This window comes from Bemisia tabaci, chromosome 1 (assembly GCF_918797505.1).
Source record: "Bemisia tabaci chromosome 1, PGI_BMITA_v3".
Lineage (NCBI taxonomy): Eukaryota > Metazoa > Arthropoda > Insecta > Hemiptera > Aleyrodidae > Bemisia > Bemisia tabaci.
Genome location: NC_092793.1, coordinates 25,903,610 through 25,923,147, shown reverse-complemented (window position 1 = coordinate 25,923,147; position 19,538 = coordinate 25,903,610). Strand labels below are relative to the sequence as shown.

Below are 19,538 nucleotides of genomic sequence, written 5' to 3'. Positions count from 1 at the left end.
GTTTTCTAGAATTGAGTAAAAACCTTAGATAACTAGGTAGACGAATCATCATGAAAACTACTACCTATCTACGGTTCTCATCCTTTTTTTCAATGTAGCCGATCGGTTAAGTACAAGATTTAAGATAAAATGAAGTGCATAGGTACTGACCAATTAATCAGAAATAATAATCAGTGCCTTGGTACTTAACGCTGATTTTTTTTCATGTTCATAAATTTGGAGGTATATGAAGTAACCTGTTGGTTGCAAACAAAATTGAAAAACCACAACAGTTTATGTATTTATTGATCTTTGGAAAATGGTGTAAATTGTTCTTAGATTTGATGAAGCTTTAGGTGATGTGTTGTCAAGAAAAGTCCTAAAAACTGGAGACATCATGATGTCTGCAGTTTTGTTCTCATTACAATGAGAAGTAACCCCCCCCCCCCCCCCCCCCCTCGCCCAACAAAGTGTTGAGAACCTAATTTCAAATTAAGCCAAGAAATGGGATGAATGAGTAGGTAATGCATTAAATCATCTTAAAATGTTCCATATACTTAAAAGTAAAATTGTGGGCAGAAAAGAATGAGATATATTGATTGGTTTATCAGGAATTTGAGGGGCTGCTGGGGCTCTGAGGGAAGAAGGGTGCAATGAAAAATTGGTTATGGAGGATAAACGTCTTATGTTGATTCATGTAGGTACAATGCTCATGCATCCTGACTGACAAACTTTATGAAAACCCGCAGTGTTGTAACCAGTCAACTCCAGTCTGTTTAAGTCACCTACAAGTGTAGATGTTCCCTGAACTTTAAGGTCTTCTCGACTAATGAAAAAATCAATCATTTTTGAAGCTTCAGAAAACCTGAGAGTTGAGGGAATGATCATGAATTGACCGTATCTATAAAAGGAAAAGATACAGATAACAGTAAGTTGTAGAAAGTATTGCACAATGTTTTAAGCCATGAAAATAATATTTTTTCATCGAAAGTAAAAGTTTTTAAAAATATTTTGAAACTATGGTTTAAGTGCATAGACAGCAGTTTCATTTTTGGTTGATTTCAAGTAAGTATGAAATCGAAATGAGAATCAGTCACGTATTTCCCCCTGAGAATTCATGCTTCCTTACATGTCACTTGATACAACGTGTTTTTTGACTCATGATTAAATGCAATGAAATTGATTCTTTTTTGATACTGAATGCTCATTAAATGTCAGCGGTGAAACTGCAGGGCTGCGTGTTGCAATCTTCCTATCATACTTTATTTTCTCAATCAAAGCCTACAAAACGTCATTTCTTGAAAACTTCAGTGCTTCTCTTCTCTACAAAAAGATTGTTCTGTGAAAATTTCAGGCCACAATGTTGGTTTTGTCTCCTTTTAACAAATAAAATAGGAGCGGAGATTTTGAAACACTGAGACTGAGATGCGCAATTTTTAGGTTTTACCGTTGTTATGATATAAATTAAAATGTCATTTAAATTTGAACAGAAAAACACTTGTGGGTAAATAATTCAAACAAAAATGCTTTTTAAAGTGGAAAATTTTGAGGCACTAAAAAAATTAAAATGCTATTTTTTATCTTTTCCTGGTTTTTCTTTCTTTTTTTAAATATTTTTTCCTTAGAAAGAGAAAACTTTTGTCAAGTGGTAATTAATGAAATGAATGAAATTATCTCACAGTAGCAGTTAACAGGTTGCTAAGGTACAACGATGAGCTTGAGGAATTGAAGGACACAAACATTTTGTGATGTAAAGGTAAAATACAATTTTATTAAACAACACAAATAAAAAGTAAATGATAAAGTAACAATTATCAAAGAAAGATACAGTGATTGTAATCTGTAACAACGCAGAGCATACAGAAGTATTTTTTTGATAATTGTAAGACTCGAAAGGTATTCAAAATAGATAATACATATTTTACAATATTAAACTCAACGATAATTTGTAAACACAAAAATACACATTTCTCTGCTTTACTGTATTAGTTTTACATTGGTTAACTTACGATGGAGTACATTATCTTTTTACAATTTAGAGTAAAAAACAGAGATTGTAAAAATAAAAGTAAAATCCTATTCTAATATCACAGCCAAGCTTGCTTATTATCAAGTAATGAACTAATGCTTAGAATTTAATAATTAAAGTGACTTCAAAATCCAAACATTACTTTTCCTGTTCACATACCAACAAAAAAGACAAACAAATAAAAGAGGATTCGCTTTAATTAAAATAATGAATCTAGGGCCTAAAGGTTAACATTTAACAAAGAAAGTAGAGCAAGCAATATAAAGAGTAAACTTAAAAGAAAAAAAAACTTAAGAGGAATGAAAAAAAAATAAGAAAATAAAATAAATAATAAACAATTATAAGAGAAAAAAGTTCAAAGAGGAAGTATTAAGAAAATTTCAAGTAAAAGTGAAGAGATGATTTTTAAATAAATACACCGAGGAAAGGAGAACCAAAGTTTAAATGGAAATATTGCTTAAGGATATCAAGCTCTTAATTACCAAACACCGTCTTAAAATCTTGGGACCAACAGTTTTTTTTTTTGTTTTGTTTTGTTGTTGTTCCTTTTGAAGAAAGGGAAAAATAATAGTAAGTGTTTTACATTTTAGTTGACAAAAAATTAATGAATAAAAATGATAATAATGAATTAAATTCTATGATAGATAGTAAAATAAATTAAACATGCTGAATGAATAAATTAATTAATGTAATGATCTTTGCCTTTCAAGTTGCCTGTTAGACTCTCCACATAAATCAAAGTTGCCGAGTTCATTTAAAAGGTTGATTCTGGGGCGAGGTTTTATTTCTGAAGTACTCACTAAATGACTTGCATGTTGTCTTGCATTGACTGCTTCATTGATGAGTAAATTTTTAGCATTCAGCATCAAAAACTACAGGCAAAGATTAACTGCAGTGAAATTGAAAAGCATACACATCCAAGGCACTGGAGAGCATTTGAGTGTTTTTTGAAAAGAATAGTTTTTGCATGTTAAGCAATGTTTGATTTTCTTACATGGAGGGTTTGGTGGTAAAATTGTGAAGCAAACATGGTCGAACTTTATATCAGGTTGGAGGGAGGGGGCAAAAGGGGACTGCATTAGCAACTTGTTTTCATGATGGGCCACTAGACAATGAATAAAACAGAAGAAGTCACTTGCTTCCTCTTCAACGTAGAAAACGATTCACAAGACAGGAAGTTAAGAAATCACTGCCTGGACGAGATATTGACATATATTTTCAACTCAGATCAAATGAAAGTTAGATTATGCAAATAACATCTTGGGTATTTTTGCCATTTAACCAATGTTAATTGTGAACGATGATGTCTTGTGTCGGAGTTGATTACCCTATTTCTAGTATATTCTAGACTTTCTATCGTGTGATTCGTTTGCCTAGTAAAATTTTAAAGAGAAAAAGAGCTGCATCGTGCTTCATATCAGACTTTGCCTAGAGACTCATACTTGGGACAGCATTCTTTGGAATGAGTCCGGCAATTTCAGGACCCTAACAATACCGAAAATTAAGCTAGACTTGACAGAAAATATGAAGTGCAAAAGGAAGAAGTCCAGAAAAAAAAAATGTTGATTCATCCACTAAATAAATAGAAGCCCTTTGAAAATGAGAGCAGAATGTGCGCTCGATTGCTCAGGTTATGGAAATTTGCTGCGTATGGAAGGGGTGGGGATTTATAATAAAAAATTAAAAAGCAATACCAGAAGAGGGTATTTTTAATCACTTAGAGTGCCAGTTAAAAAAGTAAAAATGAAACAGGTAGTAAAAATTCTGTTAAAACTTAGCTTCTTACCTAAATTATAAGGAACTTTAGAAAACATTACATATTTTATCACCTAGGCTTTGAAATAAAATTTGATTGAAAATTACAGGTATCAAGAGGATTGTAATCGATTATGAATGAACAATATGACACATAATAACTAGCATTTGTGAGTGCTTTTTAAAGCAATGTGATCATGAAGCCTTCTACCAAACTTAAAGAAATACTCTCGTGATCTCACGGGCCATTTGACGAAATTGGGGTTTGAATTGATTCTTATTATCTTTTGTGTTTTTTCAAAATGTGAATTTTGCCTTTAAAAGAATAAAAAAAAAATTGAGACCTATCATAATCAGTATGCCAGAGGTCAAAGAAGCAAAAAAATCAAGGTGACTTTTTTGTAAAAAAACTTGCCAAGATTCAAGATCCTTTGTCATTTTAGTGGATAAGATAATGAAAAGATGTAACGTTTGTGCTACATTCTGAACCAAAAACTTAATGAATTGATACCTTGCATACTGATGACAATTCATCGACTACATTGTTATTATTAAGAAGATGAAGAAAAATATGATTGGTAGAATTCTCATGGGTGAATAAAAGATTTTTTTCTTCCAAAACAAAAGCAGGTCTACATATCTTCTTCTAACATGTAAGAGTGAAAAGATTAGATTTTGTATGTTTTTTTGTGTATCTTTCTGTCAACGAACGCGATTGCAAGAGCGTAACACACTGACCTAAATAAGCTCTTTCTCTAGCAAGGCCTTTATTTTACTGTCACACTGTCTTAAGGAACTTTAAACTTAACAGCTAATACAGCTGCTCTCTCTCATTTCCATTCTAAGGAAACGATTAGTGTTTACATAGTTAGTTATCTTCACGTTACACATGTCTGAATACAACGTTCTCAAAGTAAAAAAAAATGAATTCTGCATAAAAAAGGGGGTCAATCCAAACCTTGTGAAGAAGAAAAGAAAAGAAAAGAAAAAAAAATTGGCCTGCAGCCAACTGCAAAAACATCATTGTAAATATGTGTTTAAGCAGATCGACAGAAGAGATTTTTCAGATACATAGTTTTGTCTCAAATAGAGTAAAACAGCCGTTGGAAATAGCTTGCATGACGAATAGTATAAGAGTACGTAGAAGGCTTCTGACCACACTCTATTTGCCTACCAAAAACTCACACATTAATGGACTCGCTATCATTCACAAAGAGGCACCAAACAATAATACCAACAAAATACAACAGTAGAAAAATTTGGAAAGCGTATTTTCTTACTAATTAACTGAGGTAAAATTAACAAATAAACATGTTACATTGATCAAAAATGTAAAAATAAAAATGATGGCACTTGTGGTGTTGCAAACGCTATTTACAATTAATTCAAAGAAATTTTGATGAAATTCTGTACAATTAGAGAATTAAGATCAACGAGTACCTTCTAATTTGCAACACAACTCAGTAATTAAGAGATAATATGGTGCTCCTTCTTTGAAATCAGAAACAATAATCTTTCTCTTTTCTTTTTAACATTTTTTACAGGTAATACATTTGAAAGAAAGAATCTCTTTTCCCAAGCTTTAATTTGATTTTACACTATGAAAGCATTACAGTATTGTATTGTGATGTTTAACAGGGCTGGAAATGATAAAATAAGTAAAAAAAAGAAAAAAAAACAACAGTCCCGGAAGAAACACTCGGGTAATTCAAATTACTGAAGTATCTCAGACATTGTTCATGAGATAGGTATTTCCCTGATTTTTGTTAAGAAAAAAAAGAAAAAAAGAAAGAAAGAAAAGAATTATAACTTGAATCGTTAATAACAACATTATTACAAACTTACAGAATACATTAACGCCCCAAAAAATACATTATTCGTAATATTATTGTTGGAAAATGATTAAAAATGAAAGAAGTGACCAGTTGCATTTTGGCATTCTGATCAACATTCTCACTTCAAAAAAACTGAAAGATCAGAAGTTTTACAGAAAAGAACGGTGAGTGAGGGTGAAAAAAAGTGGTGAAAAGGGTTGAAAATTGAAAAAATGTATTTCTTTTTCCTGATGAATTTGGCGAGTCTCTAAAACAAAATAACTATGCGGAGTAGCTTTCCTTAACAATTTTATTAAGAAATCTGTTTTCATTCAGGTTCTTTTCAACGCCATAAAGTCTTTTCAAAACTTATATTCTGTCCCACGAGAACTTTTTCTCTTGCTCAGTGCCACTTTCTTGAACATCATGTAATTTAGTTTTGTTCCGAACAAGAACTTATCCACTGTTTGTTCGGTTTTTCATTGCTCAAATATATCAAAATAATCAGATACAATTTTTCAAGAGGAGTCTCACAAACCACTGAGAAGTATAAAACTCCGTACCAAAGGAAAGAGATAGATCCAGAGTTTTTTTTGGGGGGGGGGGGGAGAGGTTATCATTTAATGAAATCAAATGAGGGGCCTGAAAGACCGGGAGGAGGAGAGTGTCCAGAACCCCCCCGAAGAACTCTTATGAAGATGCAGAGGAAGGACTGGGGAAGAAGAATTAAAGTGAATTTCACGAATTCGAGGGCTACAGTTGAAAAGAAAACGGACACGATTAAAAAAATATAACTTCTTGATTGGAGCAGATTTGAAAATAGACAATTTGTGGCATTTCATGTACATTCTTGTTGTAAAAATAAACAAACATAACATTAAACCTATAATTCCGTAGCAACAGCTATACAAACAGACAAAGGCAAGCAGGTCAGTTGCGAAAAACACCATACATATTATCAACAAATGGTGCCAAAAACAATTAATGATCAAAAAACAGATTGAGAGGGGGGGGGGAGAGTTGAGAGTAAATGTACAAATTCAAAGAACAAATGGAAAAGCGAAGTAAAAAGGAATCATCTGATGCATAAACATGAATGAAAACATGGTAACAAACGCAGAAAAAAGAGAGAGGAAGCATGATAAGGAGGAAAAATGAGCGGGATAGTAATTGGTAAAAAGAATGTAAAAAAAAAGATCAGGAGACAGCCTTAGCTATCAGGAACTTTGGTGCCAGCTTCAAAGATGGTCCATTCAAATACTGCACAGACACTAGTGTTTCACACTTTGCGAAACAATTATGCAAGAAAGATGTTGATTGGTTCATAATCATATTTCAACATTGACAGTGCACGTTTCGGAAATGTAGGGTCATTCTGATTTGATTTACAGTGAGATCTTTTTTTTTCTTTTTTGAAAGAAAGAAAGAGAGAAAAAAAAGACATTTTTGATCGAGCCTGCTCAGGGAAAACGATTTTTCATTTCTTATGAGCAGCAAAGGAAATGATTTGGTAAGACGGAAAGATGCATTTCAGGGACATCGGAGTCAAAGTGACACTGTCATTTTAAATACCTGATTTAGGAAAAAAAAATACCTAGACTACTTTGTTAACATAACCTAGATAAAGTGGAATGGAATGAAGCTTCATGAATTTCATGTAGGAATTTTTACTGGAAAAAAAAATTGCAGTGAAATTATTCTGACCGACAACTGTAGTACATTAATTAAAAGATAATTTCAAGAGAAAAAAAGTACAAGCATTTTTATTAAAGAGTTTGGAAAAACAAGTGAGTACCAATGTCATTATTGATTCATTTGTACGCTTCACAAACGAACTAGTGAGGAACAAGTTCCTGTGCCCAGTTCTGATAAATATTAAATTGATGAAACTTTTGAAAGTAGTGAAATTTGTTTCCACTACGGAAACCTGGGTACGCTGTGGTGAATGTCTGACAATTGAAAAATATCTTTATTCAGGATGGCTGTTGTTGACATTTTATTAACCCTCTCCCTTATCAATCAGCAATACCCAACAAAAAGATAAACAATGTTGAAAGTATTGAATACTTATACAACCAAAATTTTATGAACAGTTTAAAAAAATCTTGATTCCTCATAATAGTTTTTCAGGGTTTTGGCAGTTGAAAAGTTGAAGGCACACAATTAATGAGCAAAAATGGGTACATGAATTTATCCTGATATCAATGTAGCATGGAAATCAAACAAAATTTTGAATTTGAACCCCAAAAAATAAGCCAAAAAGGACACAAGATATAAAGATTCTGGGAAAAGAAACAGCCCCAAATTGAAAATTATTTCAATTTTGGACATCACGTTTTGACAATACTATATTCTAACATGAAGGGACATACTTCAAACAAAATTTAATGATTGCCTTGTGGAAGAGCGTCAAAAGATTTGCAATATTATTAAACAGAAATGTGAGACTGACTGAGAATTGTAACTCAAAGAGGATTAAAATCGGTAGATAGATTTCATTTTTACCCCAAGATTGCACAATGATAAAAAGTATGATTTTACTTCTTTTGAACATTTCTTTCAAAAACTGAGACACAAATACCCGTATTTATTACTAAATACAAACTTATTTAGTCACAGAGTACACAATAGTAATTCCCAACTTTAATAATTTTTTGGATCTGATTTCAAAGGATGAAATGTATCCAGTATTCTCTAGACTTTATTCTTCTTGATCAAGTTCAAACATAGGAATAATTAATTTTTCAATACTTGTGATCCAAAGCAAAGGAAAGAAATGATTCCAAGAAAAAAAAGAACAGTTTCATTTAGAATAATGACAGAGTAGACAGCATTAGGTGAAAAAGACATCCTTACTTCAGTAAGTTTCCTTAGTTGTAGAGGAGTGCAATACTATCAAGGCTCATGACAAGATCGTTAGGTAAGGCTGATAATGAGTCATTTGCGCTAATCACAGAATCGTGTTTTGATGATTTAGGCTTATAGATTAGAAAAAAATTATAAGATCTTTTCAAACGCCAGTATTAACAGAGATCAGTACAACAACAGTAATCGAATCAGAGACTCATCAAAAACATGGTGTATGAAGCCATCCACCATGGTCTCTTCTAATTTGGTTTCATCGATTAGTGATACACATTTACACTGGTTGCTTTACATAAAACACCACAGTAGAAGAAAAACAATGGTATGAGTGATGGATGCTGTCATTCGCCGAGTTTTTTCATAAGCGACGATTCCAATTATAATAGATAAAAGAACTTAGTGTTTGAACAGACTATTTATTTATCATTTTCTGCTGATCGATAAGCTTGAACCATCCAAACACGATTCTAAGATAAGTGTAACTACTCCATTGTATTATATTTTATCAGAGCACGTGACAATATGTAAATCTCCTTTTTTCACTCAAACTGAAACACCGGTGTTACATTCTCAAATGAATACTGGAGACCGGAAAAATTTTATTCACACCCTCTGGTAAAGAGTTAGTCTGTCACTTTTCAGGTGGGAGCCATTAACTCCACTGACAACTGGACCAGTGATGAGGCGTGCTTTGCGATATATCAATTGATCTGCCATTTAAACCTATGGAAAAGGATCGATATAAAGGTATTCAAAACGAACACCTTAATAATTGATTCTTTACTATAAATTCAAATGAGGAAAAATCGATAATCGATCCTGCACATCTCGCCACTGAACTCGACAAGGATCCTACACAAGAAAAAAAGTTTGGGATTTACGATTCAGTATCTGTACAGTATGAATGCTGCAGATTCCACAGGGGGTAACTCAGAATCTTACATTATCATATCATTATCTTACATCATCATTATCATTATCATAATAATATCATTATCATTACCTTATTTGATCCTGAGAAAACTATTTTCCCTGCAGAATGACAGGAATTCAGTAAGCGTATTGAATATGGTGAGGGTAACAAAAAATTGAAAAAGCAATGACAGTAGGTACACAATAACAAAGGAGGAAATAATGGTATCTGACAAGTCAGAGAAGCAACCATATTTAAATCATTGTTGCATACAAGTAGCATCAAGTGCACAGACGCCAAGCAGCTCCCAAAATGTGGTCCATGGACTCACAGAGTTCAGAGAGAGGACTAGTTACAAGGTCTGCGACACAATGATGGCATTGATAGAGAAAAAGTGGAGAGAGAATCAATATCGAGAGTAAAGAAAAGAAAGAATCTACATGATGCAAAAGAGAGAGAGAGCATAACTCCATTAGCGAAGCCAAGCAATACTTAGACTGACAAACAAGCATAACTTGCATGGTCTTATGAGTTCAAAATTTTGTAATTATTACACATTAATGTATTTCAGCACGATTGTGCATCACAATGTTCTTATTGATTTGTGGTGGAGAGGTTAATAAATGCGTTGGGATAAACAATTCAAGTTTATAAAATAAAAGGGTTCTTGAAATAAAGATTCAAAAAATGTTCTATTCCCTCCAGAAAGCTTGAGAATCTATGAGGCACACCTCGAATACAGATTAAAAGATGAGGAAGGTACCATGATTTGTCTCTCTCGCTACTGAAAGCATCAAAAGTTATGATATAGATAGACAACTTTGCAAGCTGGAAAGCATTTTGCACTTTTCTTTTTCTCCAGAAGATACTGGTGATAGTGTTGAATTCTTACTATCAAGCAAGTTAAAATGATTAACAAAAAATAATGATTTCCAACTGTAGTTCCCCATTGTTTGAATGTAACCTATTCCTTCCAGTAAATGTGGATGGAATCCTGCAACTTCGAAATATGGGGAGAAACAAAGGTGTTTCAATGTAAATAATAACTGACCAGCACCTCCTGATAATGAGTTTAAATAAAATTAATACCATTTTCTTTAGAAACATGGTAAAAAGTAGCGAAGTACCTTGACTATATCTTTGAACCTATTCGTTCACTCATGTAATTTGATTCTGATTTGTTTACCCTAAGCCTTTCTATGATGAAATTTTGGTAGACTGAGGCTCTCATGACCATGATCAACTGTCAATCTTTCACATTAAAAGGGGATTTTTTCTTCTCTTTCACGTAGATGGTACCACTTCAAAATAATAGATTTAATTACATTTTTAACAAATTTAACCAGATGCTGAATGTAACAAAAAAAAAATTCCATAAAGTCAACCTTTTTTTATCCTGGAAGGGGGGAAAATGAAAAAAGGAAGAATACATTTTGATTAAGAGAATATAATACTCTAAGCATAGAATACTAACTAGGTACTTAAAAATTTATGAGGTATTTCAAACTCATTACACTAAAATCACTTAAAAATTAAAAAAAAAAAATAAAAAAAAAAAACGCACTAAGACACTTTAATTTATGATGTGATGTTTAATTCTATAGTATAACATATAATGAATATTCTTCATACCTGTATTTAATTACAAGAGTTGATGCTCCTAAAAAATAATTTAACTTCAAAGTAAAACTCCCAATTTCAAATTACTTCGACATTATTGGCTTTTTTCATTTTTCAAAATCCTGAAAACATAGTGTCATAGCTTTTATTGGAGCAAGACTCAAAGTCAGAGTCACAAAGTAAAAGGAAGAGAAGTTTACAACTTTTAATAACAGAAAATCAATATAAATAAAACCATTCAAAGATCCATAAATTTGTAACTTGCTCCGAAAAATAATATTGTACTCACCGGAAGATCTCAATAAAAAATTCAACAACATCTTGGTAGAAAAAATTATAGTGTTTAGGCACACTTTGTATAGAGGAAGAAAAAATAATATTTTGACAGTGAATAGTGACTACAAATAGGTACGTGTTTGATTGTGACGAGAAAACTTACTTAATTTTGAAGTATTTGTGTTCGTGGTCCTAATAGCCATAATATTCGTTTGAGAGAATAAATCATTTTCTTACATGAAGAATTTGAATTTATTAATAAACACTGAAAAAAAAAAACCAAGAAATTTTTTTTCTTAAAAAAAAAACTCTCCTTGGAGTTGTATGGTTTTTTCTTTTGAAAAGAGTAATTAATTTTTTTTTCTCTTTCTCTTTTTGGAAGAGAGAAGGGGGATCCTTCAGAAAATATTGATGAAAAATTTGATTCATAATTAAAAAAATCTATGATGCAAAAAAAACAAAGATTAGGTACAGTAAAATTTTTCAGTCATGGCTGCAAAAAATTGTTGAACTTGGAGACAGTGACCCTAGGGGTAACTGAAAGCTTCATTTGTAAATCCTTGGAGGACGATACAAGAAACTCCTTGAATGAAATCAAAGATGATAACAAATTTTACAGAATAAGTATAAACTGTTGTTAGACGGTGCGCTATTTACAATCGTTGGTGAGAATACACAAACAAATCAACTTCCAAAATCGTACAAGATAAACTTACATTACTATGCCGAATATCAAGCAATCACAATAAAAACAACAAGAATAACCTTGTCTTACTTAACAATAATTAGTAAAATACATAGAAACCTAACATCTTGGGACTTAAAAAGACATAGAAAAATAAATATTTGAACAGTGAATACATGCTTAACCATGGACAGAGTAGACTAGATGAGAGGAGGCAACATCCATACATCAATATTAAAACTAGAAAAGCATGATTGCAGTGTTTTTGAAATTTCTTCTTTCTTCATTGTATCTTTTCAACAGAGTATTATCCATTATTTATACGTAGCACATTCTTGAAAGATTCAAGAGAAATCATACGATTGTGTGAAACAGCTACGATTGGTCGATGAGAGAGAAAATAAATAAATAAATAAGACAAGAAATGAGGATGTCAGTTTGAGATGCATGTTTTTGTAGCTTCATTATCTGTATTAAATAAAACCACTTCGGATTTCCATTCATTGGCTCTAGTAATACACAAGAGGATAAGGGATATTTCTTTTTTGAAATAGGAGAATAAACTGACAATGAGAAGTAGTGATGATAAAAATAAAGACTTCTTTGATCTTTGCAATCAGAACATACATTGCACCTTTAACACAATTGATTGAAAGGGTGAGCAAAAATTCTGGCTTTAATACTTGTTTTTGACACAAAATGTAACACTGCTAGAACTCTGAAGGTGAGAGCAAAAAGAACTACTTAGAGGTATAAAAACCAATGAGTTCTTGCATTTATGCTTACTGATGTTTAAAATTTAAGTGTTACATGGTTTCAAGGTCTGACCATAGAATCTTTATTTTCGACAAACTTCATTGACTTTTAAATAAAAAAAATAGGTTCCATATGTTTTTGGTACTCAATATTTGTTCCATTTAAGGACACTTGGGCATTTGATAACCCACATTCAACTCATTTTAGATGTTTCCTAAGAAACTAGAGGTGTTTTAACACTTTCTGAATGATAAATTTTAACTTTAGATAAGGAAAGGAATGGACACCCCTCCCTCTATCTGGTCTACTCAAAAAGTTTACGAAGGTGGTTGCTGTTGTTGCTGCTGGAAAGCTTGGTTAAAGGTTGGTAATGTTGCAGATGAATCATCTTGAAGATTTGTTTGAAGAAGTGTGTTGATGAGCTCTGTATTCAATGGATACTGAAGGAGGTCTCGTGGTAAAGTAGTGGCCTCCTCTGAAAACTGCTGCTCACCACTTGGCACTGAAGTAGACATTTCAATACTTGATGGGTCGTAATGCTGTTGTGGATGCTGATGATGATGGTGCTGCTGCTGCTGCGACTGATAAGCTTCAAGCTCGTGAATATTTTCAGGTGGTATAAGGTCCATGAAATGAGCCAAGTTTGAGTTTGATGAAAATTCTGGATCCATTTTGATATCAGAAGATTCGAATGGTGAATAAGGTGAAGACGGTTCATGCTTAGTGCTTACAGCTTCAAAAGAGCTTGAATATGGAGAAAGAGGTTCTATTTTTGTACTGTTTTCATCGTAGGACGCGGGATACGCAGAAGCGTGAGGATTATATACAAGATCAGGTAACATAGTAGATGAGGAAGGCTGGTTTAGAATATTTTCTGAGGAGTAATGACCCTGAGGTTTATGCCACAATGGTTCAACACTTGAGTAGAGCGATGAGTTTTCTTCCATCGCTAAACTTTCGGCACTGGTTGGGGGTACACGACTAGATTCTGCCGAAGACAACTCCGGATCTAGATTAATATCAATAAATTCTGTTTCTGACTTAAGTATCATTTCAGATGATGAAGGAATAGGTTCATAGGCAGACGTTGGCACTTGAGATGAGGGAAAAGTTCCCAGCATACTTTTTGACTGTTCTAAGCTTGATGCTAATGTTCGCGTACTTGGAATCGGGCTTTTGAGACTTTCTGTTTCCAGGAATGCATGACTTTGATTGGAGGCAGAGGCAGAGGCAGTTGGCTGGCTAAATGATGAAGGAAGTTTCTGAGCTCGAGAGGCAGAAAATGACTCTAAAATACTATCGGCTGGCTTATGTCTATCTCTATCACCTCGCCTGTGCTTCTTACTTTTGCTCGAGTTGCAATGACTTTTCCTAATATGTCTTGTGAGATGATCCTTACGCCCAAATCTTTGAGGGCAAAACTGACATAAAAAATCTCTTTTACCAGTATGAACGACTAGATGCCTTCTGACATCCTTTGCTGTGAAAAAGCTTCTTTCACAATAACTGCACTGATACTTGCGGTCAGCAGGGGTTTTAGCACTCCTGGAGCCAGCATGTACTTTCAGGTGAAAAACGATTTCTTCTTTGGTAGAAAATACTTGACTACAGATCTTGCATTCCAGGTTTCCTTCTTCAGCTGCATGAACAGCAGTGTGTTTCTTGAAGCTTAGCGGTGAACTATACTCCTTGCCACAACCTTCCCTATCACACTTGAGTCTTCTTTTAACAGGACTATGAATCTTTGCATGGTTCTTAAGGTGATCTTTTCGATGGAAAGTTCTTTCACAGTGCGAGCAGTGATACTGACGCAAGTCTGAATGGATTAAGACATGGCGCACAAGTTTGAATTTAGAGGAGAACGCTTTGAAACAATGATCACAAACAAAAGGTTTCTCGCCAGAATGCGCATACATGTGCTGAGCAAGTTTCCCAGGTGATGTGAAACTTTTCAGACATATTGAGCAAACATTTGAGAGGGGCAACTCAGACAACGCAGCACTGCTAGTTGATGGTCTATCGTCAATTAACGGAAGCTGCGATGTCCCAGGCTGATCTAAAATACTTTGAGGATGAGATTCAACTGGGATAGTTGATAAAGTTACCTGAGGTGTTATCTGAGAGGAGGTTGAGGCAATTTCCTCCTTGAACAGCTGCCGTTTCGAGTGACCTGACCCACCTGCTTTCTCACTAGCCTTTTTCTTGTGTCTGCGGGCAAGGGGTGAAGGATGTTGGATTGCAGATGTGGATGCAATTGGAGGGGTGCAACAAGTACAAGCTGATCCCACTGACAATGAACCTTCATATGTTGACACGACTGGAAGATGGCACATTGAGCATCGAGAATCAGCCGCTCTAACGCTTTCCTGTCTTCCATCAGCTCCCGGTGGTGTCTCATCCTCAAAGGATGGAGACAGTTCTGGAAAAAAAATAATTCCTGTTAATTTCTGAAGACGTCTTACTTCATGGCTCTATATACCCTTATGTGTCCATAATATACAAATCTACCCATCCAGGCCAATTACTTACTTATTACGAAAGGCCAAGTGCTTGCCTACCACCTACCCAAATAATGAGTCAGCAAATTATCAAGACAGTATGCAAATGATCACGGTAGTTTGTATGCTACAACTGATAAATTTAAAAAGTGACACAGGAAATATGCACACATTGAAAGATAAGAAAAGATCCAAGATAAATGAAAGGAGTAACTTCTGAGAGCTCTTGAAAGCTGACTGTTAGGTATGAGGTAATTTTTTTTTCCAAGTTTAACTATTGACCTTTTGATGACTAAATTTTTTAGAGAAAATTGGTGAGGAGAAAAATAAAAATAGGTGAGCATAAAGTTGCTACATCTGTAAGTTTTCCAGAACACAACTCCAACAGGTCTGTTCTAGTGTTTCAAATTTTGAGGGCATGTACCAAGAAAAAGAGATCTCTTTGAGAGAAGCTGTAGCCTGTAGCAGAGCCCCTTTTCAGATTCAGGATTCAAAAACAGCAATTGCTTAACTTCAAAAACTCAAGGAACTATGGAACAGAAGACTCTTAAGGGCAATTGGCGGAGCCCTACCTAATATACTTGTACAATCAAGTTTTTATACTTTTTTTCCTTTCTCTATAAGTTAATCTTTAATATTTGTCAAAATAACTTCAGTATAGAATTTCTTACTAACCAAGTAAGTACGTACTTTAAAGAAAATTCAGTTTCTCAAAGATGAAAAAGTTACCAGGTCTGGGTACCGTGACACCTCGACATTCTATCTCAGGGGGAAACCCTGCACTGGACTTTTTCAAATCAATATTGAATAACCCTATTTAAAGGTAAATTCTTATTTCTGTATCATTTTCCGTTCACTGTGGGCAGCTCAACTATATTTATGTTATCCTGACAGTTACATAAAGAGAGAATACACATAATTAAACAATGCAACATTTCTAATTTAAAGTCTGTGAGAATCAATGCAGGAAAAATGTAAATGATGAACATAAGGGGGGAAACGAATCAAAGTTTAGGAAACTATGTCCTGGTCCGGGAGGGAGACGGCAGAAATATTTCCATGATAGTTGAGGAGCACTGGAAATTTCAGATTAACATTTCCACACTTCAACAACAACTGGTTAATTATTGCATCAGTCTCACTTTGGCAGACTTCCGGAATAACTTCACCAAAATCAATAGGCTTTTTACGCAGAGGCAAACATGCCCCTAACTTAGCTTGAGCGCTCTGGTAGAGTGGGAGTGGCAAGGGAATCAAATAGTTTCTGTAACTTATAACTGGTACAATAAGTACGAAACGTAAGGTTCCTAGTAGACTATGTGTGGGGATTACGGGATAGCCGTTCGCTCATGACGAATGAGGCACTCAAAACTTTAAGCTAAAGTTTACCATGTATTGTTAGCTGTATGTCCCCCAATCAAATTATGGATTAATTAAGCAGGACAGACCTTTCAAAAATCAGTGTAAATAAATTAAAGACTTTCACTAAAGAATTTCTCAACATAAATAAGCTCTTCCAACTTGAAGTGCTTTGAGCGGAATACCAAAACCTTCGGATGAAACGGTCCTGTCTCCTTAAATACCTGTGATAAGCCTTTAAAGGGTGCAAATTGACTAGATTAAGAGAAATGAGATGAAATACTTGCACAACTTACTTGTAGGAAATTCAGATCCCATTCTGAAGGCATATTCTTGGAGTAATACTTATCACTTACAGATTAAAGCCAATAAAAAGCTAATACAAAAGAGACCTTGGAAATTTGTCATGAAATAAACTAAGGACGCTTTACAAGACGAAAACACAACTTGTCAAGAGGAAACTTGAGAATTTTGAAATTATTCAGACGGGAATTGTAAAATCTTCGAGGAACTTACTAATATTTTAAATTGATTCATTTTTGTTTACCTACAAGTAATGACACCTTAACCTCACATTATTCACTTGGGACCAATTAAACGTAGACAAACTGTAAAAAATAATAATTTTGAATTCTGTAAGCCAAAATTAATTCATGACAAAGCACTGAGGTACAGAAATGATACAAAAAGATGGTCTCGGTAGAAATTAAGCGATGTTATGCTGATCCGAATATCCCTCAATTCCGTGAAGGCGCCATCTTGGTTATTTGGTCATCTGTTTGTACTTTGTTGCTTATCGCGATTGCATAATCAACTCTTTGTTCCTCGGCGAACGGCCGCCAACGTGACGTTTAAATACGTAAAAGTAATGTTTTGCAACTCTTCACTTGCGATTACGGATTCCGGAGATGATAAAAAATTTTAATGGCTCGAAAAAGCCTTTATATTTTTCAAGGCGATCGAATGATTTCAAATGTGTGATAATTAAAATTTCTGGAATTGTCCTACTTCCCTTTCAGACTTTGAGCTTTGAGGCGTTGAACTTGAGCTTTGGCTTTGAGACCGAAAGCTGTCGATAGAAATAGACTCGAAATTCGATTGTTGGGATAATCGAATTGACGGCGCGGACCAGGCGCGGACTGTAACAGTGAAGCATAGAGTACAGTGAAGCGGCGCGCGGCCTGGCGCAACTATCGTTTAAACAATTATGTGACCAATAAAATTGATGAGTATTATGTTCCTCCGCAATTTCTAAATGCCTCAAGCTGTTCCTAAAGAAATTATATTCATAAGAGGAAGTGAGAAAAAGAGGACTCAATATGGCAAATACCTACTGTTATTGGCAAAAACCCGCAGCTATAGGTAATAGGTGCTTGATAGGTGCCCATGTTCAGGGCTTCATGCACGCTGCGCTTGTCGATTTCCTCTGAAATTTTTGCAGTGGTGAATGCATAGCTTAAGTGCGCTTCAGCTAGAATTGTATTTACAAGTGGGTGGTTTTTCTACGAGGATTAAAAATAAACAAGTGGCACGGAATATAACAAAAGAATTTGAACCATGCAAAACGATAATCCGGGTATCGGAACTTGGCTGATTTGAAAACACCTTCCAATGCGGCGTGATACCTCACACATTCCGGAGAGTTCAAATAGTTGTATCATTGCGCCTTAGAAATGCGACGGAAGATTACAATTGAAATAGCCTTCATGCACGATGGCCTTTTCAATTTCCGTTAACATTTTTGCAGTCATGAATGCGCTTAAGTGCGCTTCAGCTAGAATTGTATTGAGCAAATGGGTACTTTTTATAGGAGGATTATAAATAAGCAAGTGGTTAGAAATGAAAACAAAATACTATGAACTATGCAAAACGATTATTCAGTTATCGGAACTTGGCTGTTTTGAAAACGCCTTCAAATGCGGCGTGATACCTCACGCATTCCGGAGAGTTCAAATAGTTGTATCATTGCGCCGTAAGAATGTGACGGAAGATTTAAATGGAAATAGCCTTCATGCAGGCTCGCCACATCCCATTTCGAGCCCTGGTACCAGTTTTAAGGTCCGGGCCCCAAGCACGGAGGGGGGGGGGGTCCGAGGGGCATCCCCCGATAAATTTTAGGATTTATACGACTAATCGTACGCATTGTGAACCTTTCACAAAGAATTTTTCCATCAATTTCTGCGGAATAATTATGTTATTTTTTTCTACTTTCAGCACAAAATACTTGCGAATTGTTGCATTCAAAACATCTGGAAAATTTTCATTTTTGGGGGGGGGGGCATATGATACTATTTTCAGTTCTATGAGGGCCAGGCCCCCCTGGACTCCCCCTTCGTTTCTCTATGGCAAGGGCGTTGAGCCATGAGCCATTGATGTCGAGCATTCCCAGACTGGAGACTCTTAGCATCTGACGACGGAAGAAAATAAAACGCAGTTACTAAAAATATCCCTCTGTACTGAAAATCTTGAAAATAGATAGAAATTTTTCAAAAAATATACTTCTTTGAAAATTCAAGAAGAATTCTATAGTGTCCCAGCGTGTTTCTTAAAATCTATTCACCTTTTGCGAAATTTTTAGGGTAAATTTTTCACTTTTTCTTACGAAACAAGGGTTGCATGTGAATTCGTAGTGGTTTTTCACGGGTAACACGGGTCCCCTCCGGGGCCCGGGCCCCGGTACCAGGGACCCAGTACCCCCCCCCCCCCCTTGTGGCGGGCCCGTTCAGGGCCAGATTAAGTGCTCAGGGGGCGTGCTGGCAGGTACAAGGGGCCCTCATATTTGCAGGTTGCATACTCTCTAAATTGGAGGCGATTTATGCTTCCCCTAACAAAGGAATCATATACGGACATGGAACCCCCTCTCCACCATCATTTCAGACGAGTGCAATAACATGTTAAATAACATTCGAATCAGGAATGCCGTGCATAATACGTCATTTCATGACATGAAAATCTACTATATAGGTATCAAAAGGAGCAGGAGTCTATT

The 19,538-nt window shown here is 34.8% G+C and overlaps 1 protein-coding gene across 1 annotated transcript; it reads right to left on the bottom strand.

Moving 5' to 3' along the window:
• Positions 1–1,730: 1,730 nt before the first annotated feature.
• LOC109041281 (uncharacterized) lies at positions 1,731–17,339 on the bottom strand. Its single transcript, XM_019057572.2, has 2 exons — positions 16,846–17,339; positions 1,731–15,111 (listed from the first exon to the last, which is right to left on the bottom strand). Exons 1-2 carry the CDS (start codon positions 16,865–16,867, stop codon positions 13,010–13,012), a joined length of 2,124 nt encoding a protein of 707 aa, XP_018913117.2. The 5' UTR covers positions 16,868–17,339; the 3' UTR covers positions 1,731–13,009.
• Between the last annotated feature and the right edge of the window lie 2,199 nt (positions 17,340–19,538).